Here is a 14,859-nt window from a genome sequence, read left to right as displayed (position 1 = left end):
CAACAGAAAATGGATTGAATGAGTGTGGCACATTCCAGCTGCAATTTTACCATGGACTCTCTGTCTCCTTTTAAAAAATTCCTCTTTGGGGTCCCTTTGTATGAAGTACTCTTTAGTGGTTTGAATTCCACCCTTGTTCTCTGTGGACTTGGGTCTCTGTGCTTGGATATGGATGGGGTTCTAACTCTGCTGTGAATGGCTCTATGGTCTATGTCCCTGTTGGGATTTGGGAGGGATTCAGGCTACTATCCTGAGCAATTCCAAATCTGCACAGGACTGAGTCAGGGAGAGGGATTGGACTGGCAGGTCCAGGGCAGAAACACACCTTATGTGTTTCTTTTTCTTTGATTCATCTTTTCTGGCGTCCTTCTCCGGTCTCTACCATCCTCCAGAGTTCTAAGGTAGTGGGATTTTCCCTTCTATTTGCTGGATCTGTGGGGAATTTTTTTTCTGGAGATGTCTTTGGTCACCATATTGATGACATCCCTCTGACAGGGCAGGGTTTTTTTTAAATTAGAGAAGATGTGAGTTTACAAAACAATCATGCATACCATACAGGAATTTTAAAGCTGTTTTGATGTTGGAAAACCAATTCATCTAATCTTCATTTTAACAGATTAAAAGAGAAAAATCATGACCATTTCAATTTATGAAGACAAAATACTTAATAAAATATCACATCCATGATTTTTAAAAGTTCTAACAAAAAGAATAGAAGGGAACTTTATTAACCTGATCAAAAACCTACAGCAAATATAAGTATGATGAAACCTTGAAATCATCTCCTGTAATATCGAAAGTGAGACAAAGATGCCCAATTTGATGACTTCTCTTAACATTTTACTGGAAGTCCCAGGAAGCACAGAAAAGCAAGAAAAAGATTTAAAAGGATGAGGAATGGAAAAGAATTTAAATGATTCTATTCATAGATGATATGGACAATTGTGCAGAAACCCTAAATAATTTACAGATAAACAATTAGAAATGGGAAGAGTTTAGCTCCTCTCTCCATCTTACCAACATGGATATAGGGAGAAAGAGTGTCAGATACTTTGTTGTTATTCAGATTCATCCCATCTAGGATAGTCTCAATCTTCATCATCTATCCCCTGCCTCTTAATTCCTTATTCTTTAAGCCTTCAGCATTAAATGGGAAACTGTCCTTTCCAGCATCTAGGATAAGGTGCCCTACTATTTACTTTCACAACCCCTGTTCTCCTTGGGCAGGCTCACTATACCTGTAATTTACCTACTATGTGTTAAGAGTATTTGTATTTAATATTTGTCCCCTCCTCTCCTCTACTAAATTATAAGATTCAAGATAGCAGGAATGGTGTCTTTCTCTTGCTCCAAGCATAGTGTCATGCAAATGCAAAGTGCTCAATAAATGTTTACTGATGAGAAGCTATCTCTACATACTAGTCTACTAACTTTGCTTGCTAAACCTCAGCAATCACAAATCAAAGGTCCACTTTAAACTGCTTTTCAGGCAGCATTCTGAGCTGACTCATATTTTGTTGTGCTGCCTCAGTGCCTTAATAGTGTTTGCTTCATATTGTCGTATGAAGAAAAAGAGTTTTGGACTAGTTGCAAGCATTATTTTCCATGAATTATTTTTAGAAATTAGTGTCTTTTGATTGGGGGAGGGGAGAGGAATGGGATTGAGTGAGACATGGTAAAAAAAAAAGGAACAATGTATTTAATCTCTTCCTTATGCAATTTTCCTTGCTAGTAAGAAATAATTACTGCTGAACAGCAAGTAAATGTAACAAATGTCTCAATATCTTGGCCAAGAGCAAGAATCTAATTACAAGCCATATGGCCTCTCCAACTCAGTGGTTGTGAATTTATTTGGGTTGTATCCAGGTGAGTTGCAAGAGCAGTTAAGCAAGCAACGGATTTTTCTGTGCACTGAATTTCTCATTTTTAGGTTCAAGTTTAACACTACAAAATCTCCTCATTTAGATACTTTATTCCCCTCTCCTCATAAAAAGTGGGGGAAATCATGACTTCACAAGTTTTGGGTGGCTGGGGATGGCAGTTTAACTCAAGAGTTTTGGTTGGATTTCAGTCCACTGCCCTTCAGCTTAGGGGAAAAAACTTGAATTTAGCTCCTGTGTTTTTTGTTTGCTCTGCCAGGGTGTTCCCAGATAACTAGCTCCCTTGGCTTCTTACCTCTGTGCCATGTCCTACGTGTCCCCCATCCCCACTCTCTCCTCTCTCTTCTGTCTCCCCCACACAACCCCAGGGAACAAGGTTCTCTCACAAGATGTTCAATAAAGCCCGGTTAGCTAGCAGAGTTTTTATTTCATTGTGGCCTTCAGCTAGCAAGAGAGCAAAAGATCCAGATGATCTAGTTTTAAATATACCACTTAAAAATTTCACAATGCGAGCATTTGAAAGTAGGGGATATAATCTGGTATCCATTATATTTACCTTTTACTTTCATATTTTCCAAGAAAAAGAAATGGGGAGGAATTTTTCTCCAAGGCATCATTTCTCTCCCATCCTGATTAGCCCATAAGCATTATAGAATCCCTTAGAACCCCTTTGTGGTTCCTAGGATCCCACTGTGACTATGTTTTTATTTTGAGATAGTGATGGGAATCATCTTGCAAATTCAGTAGTTTACAGTGAATATTGAATTATTTTGAACTTATGTTTTCTTTATTTAGTGTAAAGACTGGATTATATCTTTTGACATAATTGAGACATAATTATCCAAATAAATCTCTCCTCTCTGTCCCAATCCCATGCTGTTCACCACTTTTAAACAGAGACTAGTACTGCTACAGCATCAAAGGTTATCTTAGACTTTAGCTATTGTTTGAAATATGTACATATTACAAGTACATTTGGGTATGTTTGAAATATGTACCTATTAACAGAAATGCAAGAAAAATTATAAACCTTAGATATAGTTAGAATTATTAAGTTATCACAAGGCAGGTGAAAAACTTCTGTTTTATGTAAGTCAGTGGGCAAAAGAGAATTTGGTAAGTCAAAATTTGAATATTCATAATATAAGAAATATCTATAATGTCCTATAACATGTCCTTAAAAGTAAACTTTGGGGAAAAAAAGATGAGCTTTGAGATATTTAGTCACTGAATTTAATTCAGATATTTATTTCTATAGTTAACTCCTGTTCGTTGCTCTTCTGTATTAGTCTAGGAAAGCATCAGAAGGTAATAAAGTGTTAAGTAGCTATTCTATTCTGGAGCGATGATCACCTCATTTTGGTTTACTATATTTTGCACCTTGGCATTTCTGGGTAAAAAAGAGAACAATAGAAGAGAGAAATGCTAACCACACTTCTTTCAAACCAATACTCATATATGAAAAGCAAATTTCAAATTGTTATCTTAATATACTGGCCAAATCTCCAAGCACAGTAAAATGTGTTGCATAGCATTTTAGTGCACAATTAATATAAGACCCTGGCTCCACACACTCTTCTTTACTCTACCCTATTTCATTCCCCCTCTCCTAAAGGCAGAGTAGTATATTCTAGAGGCATTTTGTCTTACTCTCTGACTGTGAGTATTGGCTTCTCTCCTCTTTTAGACATCCTTATCTAATGAAGATCAAGAAATATAAATTTAAAGGTAGATAATTCCTTCAAAGAAAATCTTCTGCTGACAAAGGGTCATCAAGCTTGAAATCAATTATTTACAGCCCATACAGGGAAATATTCTAACAGTACTGGTTATATAATTTGCAGGACCCAGTGCAAAATGAAAATGTGGTGTACCTTGTTCAAAAATGATAATGGCAGAGCACCAAACCAAGCACTAGAAGTCCTAGCCAGTGCAATACAGCAAGAAAAAAGAAAGGCATACAGATTGATAAGAAAGAAATTAAACTGTCCCTATTCACAGACAACATGATTGTCTTCATAGCAATTTTTTTAAAAATCTACCCAAAACTCCAATCCAAAAAGTGACTTTAGCAAGGACACGTGATACAAAGCCAATACCCCCAAAATCAATGAACAGTTTGGAAACTGAAATTTAAAAACTGTTGGTGTTTACAATAGCTCCAAAAAATGAAATACTTAGATATACATCTAACAAAACATGTACCAGATCTGTGTGCTGAAAACTAAAGAATGCTCATTAAAGAAATCAAATGAGTCCTAAGTAAATGGAGTGATGGATTGGATTGGAAGATGTCACTTCTTCCCAAACTGATCTACATATGTAATGAAGTCCTAATAAAAATATCAGCAGAAATTTTCTGTGTATCTAGGCAAGCTGATTCTAAAATTTATACGGAAAGGCATATACACTAGAATAGCCAAAACAGACTTGGAAAAATGAGAATAAAGTTGGCAGAATCACATCACCTAATTTTACAACTTATTTTTAACTTACAGAAAGCAAGACATTGTGTTTTTGGTGAAGGGATAGACACATATATCAACTGAACAGAATAGAAAGCCTGAATGGAAAATTATTTTTAACAAAGATGCAAAGGAATTCAGTGGAGAAAGGAAAGTCTTTTCAACAAATGGTGTTTGAACAATTGGAAATTCATGTAAATGAACCTCTACCTAGACCTAACACCTTATACAAAAATGAAATCAAAATGGATCCCAGATCTAAATGTAAAACACAGAACTATAAAACTTTTAGAAAATATTGGAGAAAATCTTCACAATATGGGGTTAGGCTAAGAGTTCTTAGATATGACACCAAAAGCAAAATGCATTAAAAAAAAATCAGTAAATTTGATTTCATGAAAAGTTTTGTTCTTCTGAGAAGAAATGAAAAATCCACACTACAATATGTAGATACAATTTTTTTGTAGAACAAACTAATACTTGAAAACATTTTTTTCAAAGTGTTGTTATCCAGGAACGGATATGGCTCAAGTGGTCGAGCTTCCCACACGGGAGGTCCCAGGTTCAGTTCCCAGTGCCTCCTAAAAGTAAAACAACAGCAACAACAACAACAACAAAAACACAAACAAGAAAACAAACAGAAAAACCGACTCAGGGGAACTAATGTGGCTCAGTGGTTGAATACCAGTTTTCTTCATACATAGTCCCAGATTTAATCCCTGGCCCCGGTACATCAGGAAAAAAAAAAAAAAAAGTGTTGTTATCCTTGGAGCTGGAGCTTGGGGGTAGAGTGTAGACTCACCTTTTACTTTATACTCTTTTGAAGTTGTTGATTTTTTATGAGTATTACTTTCATATAAGGTCTCAAACCTCACCATCACTGGCAGCTTTCAAGAGTTTGGGGAGCAATCTGCTAGAAAAGGTGAGGTGAGGGTTGATTCCTCAGATTCCTTTCAACTCTAAAATCCTAGGATTTATGACTAGATCCAACCCAAAGTTATTTAAAAAACTCCTAAGTGAGAAAATGTTACTATTTTTGTAAACTTTCAGAATCGCTGAAATAAAATTCTCGAAGCCCTAATGTCTCATAAGTGTTCTGTCTAATGGCATCAAATCTTGATGTATGCTGCTTATCATTTGTCAGAAGTAACTTGATTGCTGAGTGACGAGTAACCTCTCTCAAGTGTATTTTCTTAAATAGCCGTAAGTAGTTTGCCTTCTATGGCAAAATGGATGGGACCATAGTCCATCTATCTGCCATCTGTTGGAAAACGGTATAGAAAGCATAGACTTCAGATGGAATCAGGTTTTTCATCCTTATAAGCCTTGACTTGCACTAGTTTCACCTGCAAATTACATTAGTGGAGTACAAATCTGAAATAAACTTACTAAACTAATTGCAAATAATAAGTCATAGCTTCTCATAATGAAATGTTAGCCAGAGCAGCAGAACCTGATCATAGAACCTGATGGGGACCTCACAGTGTGTTCACATTTTTGTAGGTTTGAAGAACCTACAAAACACAATTGGTCAAACCACTATCTCTTTCCATTTTGATTTTCCCTTCATCACACTTTTCTTCTAACAGGTGGTGATGGAATAGTGTGAGCATTTTGGGGTTGGGTTTATTTTGATTTAATAGGATGTCTTTTGTGGTTTGCAGCAACTTTGTGCAATTCATTATTGCTAGCAATACTAGTGCAGGAATGACTTTCAGGAATATTCCTACAGCTCACTATGCTGACTCATACATCAAGGACACATGAAAATCCAGACTAGAGGAGTTATCACAAAATGTGAGTGCATCCAGTGAGCCCTGACCCTGGACATATTGGATGGTATCAAGGCAATGAGGTTTGAAATATACAGAGTTGAAAGTGGTCTATGGAAAATTCTTCCAAATCTTACATTGTATAGATGAAATAAACTGGATAGTAATTTTCCCAATTTGACAACAATTCCTAAAAATTTACCTATCCCCTAAAATGAGTTTAAGGCTAAAAGAAACTTTTCTAATCTATTAATAATAAAAATCTTCGATCAAACATGTTAGAGGAAAGAATTATTTTTCTATTCTTTCTATAAAAATGATATAAAATTAATATGGTATAAAGAGACAACCAAAGAATATGCAGCAATAAAACATAGGGGACAAGTATTATAGACATGTGCCAGGCAGTTAATAAACTATTGCTATTTTTTCTAGATTTTGTAAAGTTTGTGATATTTGTCAGGTTTCTAAGCTTTGTAATTCACTATTATTTCTTTTCTCATTCTATATAAGCATTCACTTTTCAGACCAAGTTTTGTGTTCTTTTTCTTGAAGAGGTCTGCCCAAATTGTACAAGTTTCAAACCCCATAAAACCTGGATCTATCCCTGCATAGAAGCTTTTCAATATCTAGAACTAGGAAAAAGCTTTTCCTTTCGGTTAAATATTCTTAATAACACAGTCAAATGGAATCTGTGGTTTACTCAGACTAGAATCTGACCTCTGCAATGGAATTGGTAGCTCTGTGGTGTCAGAACCAAGAACAGTGAGGAGCACATAGATTTATCACTGGGCACCCTGAAGGAAGGAAACCTGGGTAGAATTTGGCACCTTGCATAAATTCCTGTTCCAAAAAAGAAATCTTCCACAAAAGAAATTAACACAGGGTCTACTTAAATGACCTGGTGGAGTTTTTATTTCATTTTAAAAACAGAGACTATGGGGCCTTTTAGGGAAATGTGAAACCCTGGATTTGAGATACCTGGGTTTGATTCACCTAGTTTTGGTTTTCATAGTATAAAGGAAAAGTTAAAGATGACACAGTGTGTAGTAATGACAATAGTCTCCTATCTCGCTGTCCCTACCTATCCTTTGTCAGAGACAAGTACTGGACTGGATTGATGGGGGTTACGAGAGATCCTATAGAAAATAGGGCCACTGAGCCCTGACATGATCTTATAATAGTTTATCACTCTCACAAGAGCAGATGGGATTAATCCACAGGGATCATTACTCTTAAGCAAGGTAAGTCAAAGTTGCTGGCCCTTCCCCAAAGGGAAGGAATTACATGCATATATCCCCACTTAACCCATTAATTAGGAATCCTGCTTACTTGCTCTTTTTAATGTGTATATCTTGATTTAACGTTTATTTTGCCATTTTATGCCCTAAATAAAGCAAAATACACTATAATCCACAATTTGGCTCCACGGACAGTAATAAAAATTGTCTGGACATCCCCTCTGTTTGCTGGACTGGTCTCCCAGTGGTCTGCATAGGAAGGGGTCACAGGTTGCAGGAAAATCCCTTCTGTCCTCTCTGACCCCCTTCTACCAATCCTGAAAGAGTCTGGAACTCAGTACAATTCACATGATTAAAGGCACCTTCCTTCAATCTGGAATCTCGGTGGTATAACTGGCTTATTATTCAGTATCATATTTGATGGGGGAATAAAAGAATTCAAGCACTTTGGTGCTTGATGTTGTGACATCTTTGCTTCACTAGAATCAAAGAATCTGAGTATGGAACACTCAGAAAGTACACCTTTCCCAATTTTGGCAGTTCTGACAACAGTAGGCCACCGGTCTGAATCATCAACTAATTATTTGGCTGTCCAGCGTTCTTTGGGATTTGGTGTTAAAGGCCATTTTTCAGAATAATGATTCATCCTACAGGAAAAAATGGCAGTAGGATTATGGCTACAAAATGGAGCAGGAACAGTGGCAGGTTTGACCCCAGTTTTGTAATTGGAGGCATTTTCCTGATAACATAAAGTGTTCCTGGTTTGAGGACTTTTGTGAGATTCTGTTTTTCTTTACATCTTTTCTTTATCATTTCCGGGTAGAACAAACTTGAAAAATCAAGAAGTACATCACAGCCATGCATACACACACACATACACATGTGGAGGCATTTTGAAAAAGCAAATAGTCCCATTTATCTGGAACAATATTCTTGATGTTGGTTCGAGGCTATGAGTATGTGGACTTAGAAACTAAATTTTAGGGGAAGAAAGAACACCCTTCCCGCAGTTCTTTCCAAAACTCACGATCACATAATCAAATAGAAGGAAGGCAAGGTTTGACAGCTTTTCTTGATGTCCATTCCCTTGTTTTCATAGAGATCCTAAAGTAATAGGCTGAAATACTTCTCCTGGGAGAAATTTTACCTTGTGAATTTTACCCGCCCTGTGTGAGGACAGCCCAGCCAAACCTCCCTGAGCCCAGGACTCGCTCTCTTCTAATTAGACCACGGACTACTGCGCTCATTCACTTTGGGATTTCATGATATATTTCAAAAGGTGTCAGGTTCTACTTTTCTGGTAAAGGTATATTTCCTTTCTTCCTCCCCAAAGAGGTGCTAAAGCTGAGTCCGTGAGCGTCCCCCCATTTGGATGCCAGGTCTCTTGGACCTTGGTGATAACCGTTGCTGTGGGCTTGGTCAGGCCTATGCAGGCACCCACCACCTGTGCTGTCATCTTACTCTACCTTTCTCCAAGTCGGTCCTGATCTGCTCCTCGAGATCCTCTGGGGACACATAGTGGTCCTCCTCGGACTCCGATGACTTGGGCCGGCAGCGTCCACAGCAGCAGTTACAGCAGCAGCACAGGCAGCAGCAAAAGTAGCAACCCGTCAAGAGGCCGATGATGACGAACAGGGTCTGGGGGGGCAGGCGAATCAAAACAGAGATGAGGGTTGGAGGGTGGGGGGCCCCGAGACCTGAGGGCATCTGCGTTCACCCCTCAGACCACGTATTCACCCACGTCCTTACCCCAGAAGAAACGATCCTCTTACGTTTCTTTGGAAACGTAAAACAAATAAAGGGTGTTTCATTTTAAATTTTAAATTTAAAAATAATTTCAAACAGGACAGTTGCAAAAATCATGCAAAATCTATACATAAAAGCCAATATACCTCCTACCCAGGTATCCCATTTTACCAATGTTTTACATCTAGTCCCTCTTGCTATATCATTTTATCATCTATCCATTTATTTATCTTTTTATCGATTCCTTATAAAGTTTTGCCTTACAAGTTCAACCCAGAGAAAATGAGTTGTAGCAAAAGCAAGGAACTATGTTATTTTCTTTATTTCTTAAGCTTGTGCTATCATGATTAAGAACAGAGCAAACAAAAGAAATTCTCCACAGCTCCAGGGAGTTAAGCAAGCCACCCTGCCGAGGGAACTGAGTCGTTCTCACCCAGTAAGAGCTCCGTTACCTCCCGTTCCCACCCCCAGCTCTCTGAGTCCCCAAGTCCTATAGCTCTCTCCTCAGTATCTCTTGCACCTTCCTCCTTGTCTCTATCCGGGCCCACAGGGCTGAGGAAGAGACCCTTCTTGTCTGGGTCTGGTCACTTGAGCAGCCTCGGAACTGGCTTCCCTGCCTGTACTCTTGCCTAGCCTCAATCCTCTCTGCACGTTGCTGCTGACGTGAGCTTTCTGAAGTACATGTTTTGCTTAAACCCATTCAGCAGCTGTGATGGTTAAGTTCATGTGTCATCTTGGCCAGTAATGGTGCCCAGTTGTTTGGTCAAGCAAGAATTGGCTTGATTATTACTGTGAGGACATTTTCTGCACTTAAGTCATCAGTAGGGTGATTGCATCTATGATTGAGTACATTGAAAATCAACTGAGGAGATTGCCTTAACAATGAAAGATATCTCATCCAATCATTTGAAGGCTTTCAAAGAACAAGTGATGATTTTAACCATGAAGAGAGAATTTCCTTCTCTCCTTCAGCCAGCCAGCTTCTGGAGAATTCATCAAAGACCTTCTTTGGAGTTTCCAGCTTGCAGCCTGCCCTATGGAATTTGGAATTGTGCATCCACAGAGTCATGCAAGACAATTTTTATAAAAATTTCGTAAGATTTACAGCTCTTTCCTGTTGGCTCTGTTTCCCTAAAGAACCCTGACTAACATAGTGGCTCTCCTGCCTCTAAGATAAGGGCCGATCCACTTACCACAGCACACAAGACCTCTGTAATCTGTCCGCTGACACACACAACCCCTGCCCTGTGTCAGCTTTGCTCTGCCTGTGGTTTCAGCTGCCTCGGTGACTCCCTGGCCCCCATTCTCAGTCACTAAACAAATACCTACTCAGTGTTAAAGCTCATCTCAAATGTCCCCGCTATGATGTCTGTCTTTCCTCACTGTCCCCCACCCCAGTAAAGCCATTATTCCTTCCTTTGGGCCCACACAAACTCTACAGTGGAACATTTTTTGTTAACACCTTAGAACACTGCTCAATCTATAGGTCTGTCTCACTGTATTAGACTCTGAGCCTCTTGAAGCCTGGCATTTGATGCTATTCATCTGTGACTCTCTCCTGCCTAAGGACTTACTATCTGGCATGTGGTAGACACTTACTACCTTCTGAATTAATGAATTTATCAAGTAAATGATTTGTTCCTCCGAGTGAACAGCACCAGGATTTCCCAAGTATATAAACACTGTCCTCTCTAAATCTAGCATAGGTAAAGATTAAAAGACACTCTCCCAACTCACCCAATCTGAAGATATAAAAATCCAATTTTTTTAATCCAACAAAATCGATAATTTTATTTAAGCTATATTATTTGAACTAGAAAGGAAGGGGCTTACCAGTCTTTGAATCAGAATAGGTATTGTCTAATAAAGGATGGTAAAGATCACCTGCATGTGTATGCAGTTCTTTTGGTAGACTCTTTAAGTTGACAGTCCTCACTTACCCCATTCTTTCTTCCTAGCCCAGAACTCCACCTCTAGTTGTGGGGTGAAACCTAGGGGTGGCCTGGAGTAGGGGGGTTTAGTCACTCTCTCACACCACTATTCTGTTAGTGTTGGATACTCTGTTTTCATAGCCTTAGGTAAATTACTCTGAAAACAAACTTCAAGACCCTCTTCTTCATTAACTGCATTCAAGACGCTGTGCAGATTTCTGGAGCCATTGCCCAGGAAGCTCCTCTCTCCTCTACCTACTTTTATTCTGTTTTTGTTTTGTTTTGTTTTTCCTACTATGCAATTCCTACATTTTCTTCTCTGGAAATTTCCTTTTAATTCATATACTGCTTTGTTATTTAATTATTTGAACTAGATTTTGTTTATTGTAGGAAATAATCTTGCCTTATTTCTTAGAGCGCTTTTTTTTTTTAGCACAGTTCTAGGTACAAGTAGATGTCTGATATTTTTAAAAGTACATATTTTTGATGGTACACTGATTCATTCCTGTAATGCATATTTAATACATGATTATTATGTGGTAGGCCACTATAATGGGGAAAAACCTTTTTTGTGGCCTTCATTTTAAAGAGCCATATTGGGAATTATTTTGCATCCCTCACACTATTAGACAGATGCTGCTTGTCTATATGAATTTTTGGTTTATTTCATCAACTTCCTGGGCAAATAAACTTATTTTCATTTTTATGTAGACAAGCTCCAATGTTCAGTAAGATGCTAGTGTATAAGTTACCTGGAACTCTAAATATACCTTCTCATGGAAAGTGTGTCATTCCTGGTGGGTGGGTTCCTAGGCAAGCCTATATTGTTACATGAATAACTGAGAATGGGGTAGAAGAAAGGGAAGAAGATTTCAGAGGGAACCCTGGGGACTGCAGAAGGCAAATGAGGCTGAGGGTTGTATACATTCTCTCTGTGCTTTTGTATAAGAACATATTCTCTCTTCTTGCATCTATAAAACTCTTCAATTTAGCCTAGGTATTTAGTGGGAGAAAATAGCAATTGGAATACTATTGAGTATGAAAATTGCCTTTTTGGAGATTTGTGGGGTTTTAAAAATTATTAATTCAATTAATATGAATGTGGAATGAACTGCCCACAAAACATGCTTATGGATCATATGTGTAATCCATATGTGAATATACTTGCATCAGAAGACAAGGATACCAAAACTCAGACTCATAAAACCATCTCCAAACATACTTAGGATTCTTAGGAAACCAAGCAAAATTTGCTGTTCAAAAATTAATTCTGATTGCACTAAAGTCTTTAAAAATACAGCTTTTTGCATGACCAGGTATCTACTCTCTCTTTCTCTTTTTTTCTCTGCCTCTCTCCTCTCTAATTGCCTGTCTCCACTAATCTCAGCTTTCCCCCTTCATTTGCTTCTCGACTGCCTCACATCAGGCTCCACATGAGCCTACGACACAATTACCACACATTCTCCCAAATATTGTTATTGCTGGTGTAGCCTAAGCTATAGATAGTAAGGTACATGGCCATATTTGTCCTACACTAATTTATTAAACAGTTGTCACAGTAATAAACTATTTTTGGTTTTGAGTAATGAGTCAGCTTTTTAATTAGTCATCACCAGGGAGTGGGTGGGCAGTCAAAATAAACCTGAAGCTCCAAATTCAAATATAATTCATGTCTAGAAGTATTTTGAGTCATGCTGTATTTTATCAAATAATTGATAAGCTAAAGCAGAAATAATCCTCAAATAATAGCTCTTGGTGGAAGTGTTCTTTTATTTGCAAGAGTTTGGGGTAGGCTTTCTTTAAAATGAAGTCTAAAAGAGTGAATAATTTCATGGTCTTCTAGGAAATTGTTTTGGAAAGGAGAAAAAAAAAATCTGACTTACCTTTGCCCACCAGCTTGACAGCATGAAGTAGGTATTAACATTTTCATCTCCAAATTGCTCAGCTACATAGAGCCCCAGTGACCCATACTTGTCGTATATGTTTCTCTTTGATACGTCGCTAAGTATTGTGTGGGCGTTGTTGATTTCTTTAAACTTTTCTGCAGCAGCTGGATCATCTGGATTCTTGTCTGGATGGTGTTTCAAGGCCAATTTTCTTTTTAAATTAAAAAGAAAGTAAAATTTTTATTCGATAAGAATTGTGGCAACATTTTAGAAAGTCACTATGTATTCATTTGCATATCCTTTATTGTACAAGTGCCATGAAGTGATGAGTTTTGTGCTAGACTTAACCAAGCAATTATGTTTTTATCAAATAGTATCTTATTTCTAATGTGCAGGCACAATAGTAATGTTTCTCCCCTCATATCCTCAAAGGAATTCTCATTAGCTGTATAGTTGTTGAGCCTTAGACATTTTGCTCTTGACTGTGAAGTTATCTTTACCTGAAAGCTGCATTTATATAATACCGCCCCCTTACCAGGACCCAAACAGGAGATGATCAGCAGTTGATCCCAACATGTGGAAGCCTTTAAAAGTTCTAGCAACAGAACCAGTTTACACCAGAGTTCCACTGAGAACCTGAAGTCGGTAGGAAAATCAAACTTTCCAGAATTAACAGAATTTCATGTCACATGTTCTAAAAGTTAAAAACTCAACCATCAAATAGAAATTTCTAATTTGCACACCCTTGAACAAATATTATTATCCTTCATAACTCAATGTCCTACTCCCTTTTGTTTTTCTGAACAAATACAGGCAGACCTTGTTTTATTGTATTTCACTTTATTGTGTTTCACAGATAATGTGTTTTATACAAATTGAAGGTTTGTGACAACCTTGCGCTGAGCAAGTCTGTTTGCACTGTTTTTCCAACAGCATGTGCTCACTTCATGTCTCTGTGTTACATTTTAGTAATTCTCGTGATATTTCAAACTTTATCATTATTATTGTATCTGTTATGGTGCTCTGAAATCAGTGGTCTTTTATGTTACTCTTGTAATTGTTTTGAGATGCCACAAACTGTGCCCACATAAGGAGGCAAACTTAATTGACAAATGCTGTGCATGTTCTGACTGCTCCACCTACCAGCTGTTCCCTGTCTCTCTCCCTCTCCTCTGGTCTCCCTATTCCTTGAGACACAAAAGTATTGAAATTAGGTCAACTAATAACCTTACAGTAGCCTTTTAATGTTCAAATGAAAGGAAGAGTCTCAGGTCTCTTACTTTTAAATCAAAAGCTAGAAATGAGTAAACTTAGTGAAGAAGGCGTATGAGGAGCCGAAAGCTAGGCCTCTTGTGCCATTCAGTTAGCCAAGTTGTAAATGCAAAGGAAGAGTCCTTGAAGGAAATGAAAAGCAGTACTTCAGAGAATACACAAATCACAAAATAAGCGAAACAGTCTTATTGCTGATAAGGAGGAAGTTTTAGTGGTCTGGGTAGAAGATCAAACCAGCCAAAACATTCACTTAAGCCAAAGCCTAATCCAGAGTAAGGCCCTAACTCTCTTTAATTCTTGGAAGGCTGAGAGAAGGAGGAAGCTGCAGAAGTTTGAAGCTAACAGAGGCTGGTTCATGAGGTTTAAGGAAAGAAGCCATTTCCATGATATCCCATGCAAGGTGGAACAACAAGTACTGATGTAGAAGCTACAGCAAGTTATCCAGAATATCTAAGATAATTGATGAAGGTGGCGCCACTAAACCACAGATTTTCAATATAGACAAAACAGCCTTATATTGGAAGAAGATGCCAATAGGACTTTCATAGCTAGAGAGCAGTCAACGCCTGGCTTGAAAGCTTCGAAAGTCAGACTAATTTTCTTGTTAGGGGCCAATGCAGTTAGTGACTTTAAGTTGAAGGCAGTGATCATTTACCATTCTGAAAA

The 14,859-nt window shown here is 38.0% G+C and overlaps 1 protein-coding gene across 2 annotated transcripts in view; it reads right to left on the bottom strand.

Annotated features, from left to right (window-relative positions):
• Positions 1-14,859, bottom strand: part of DNAJC5B (DnaJ heat shock protein family (Hsp40) member C5 beta) — an 88,802-nt gene that overhangs the window by 17,654 nt on the left and 56,289 nt on the right. For both annotated transcript variants that reach the window (XM_004477782.4, XM_058275580.1), the window contains exons 3-4: positions 12,919-13,132; positions 8,825-8,996 (exon numbers count right to left, since the gene is read on the bottom strand). In XM_004477782.4, the coding sequence (XP_004477839.1) occupies positions 8,825-8,996; positions 12,919-13,132 (386 nt within the window). The remainder of the gene's footprint in view (positions 1-8,824; positions 8,997-12,918; positions 13,133-14,859) is intronic.

The sequence above is a fragment of the Dasypus novemcinctus genome, chromosome 14 (genome assembly GCF_030445035.2).
Source record: "Dasypus novemcinctus isolate mDasNov1 chromosome 14, mDasNov1.1.hap2, whole genome shotgun sequence".
Lineage (NCBI taxonomy): Eukaryota > Metazoa > Chordata > Mammalia > Cingulata > Dasypodidae > Dasypus > Dasypus novemcinctus.
Note: the sequence above shows the minus strand (reverse complement) of the source record. Positions and strands in the feature narration are given on the sequence as shown.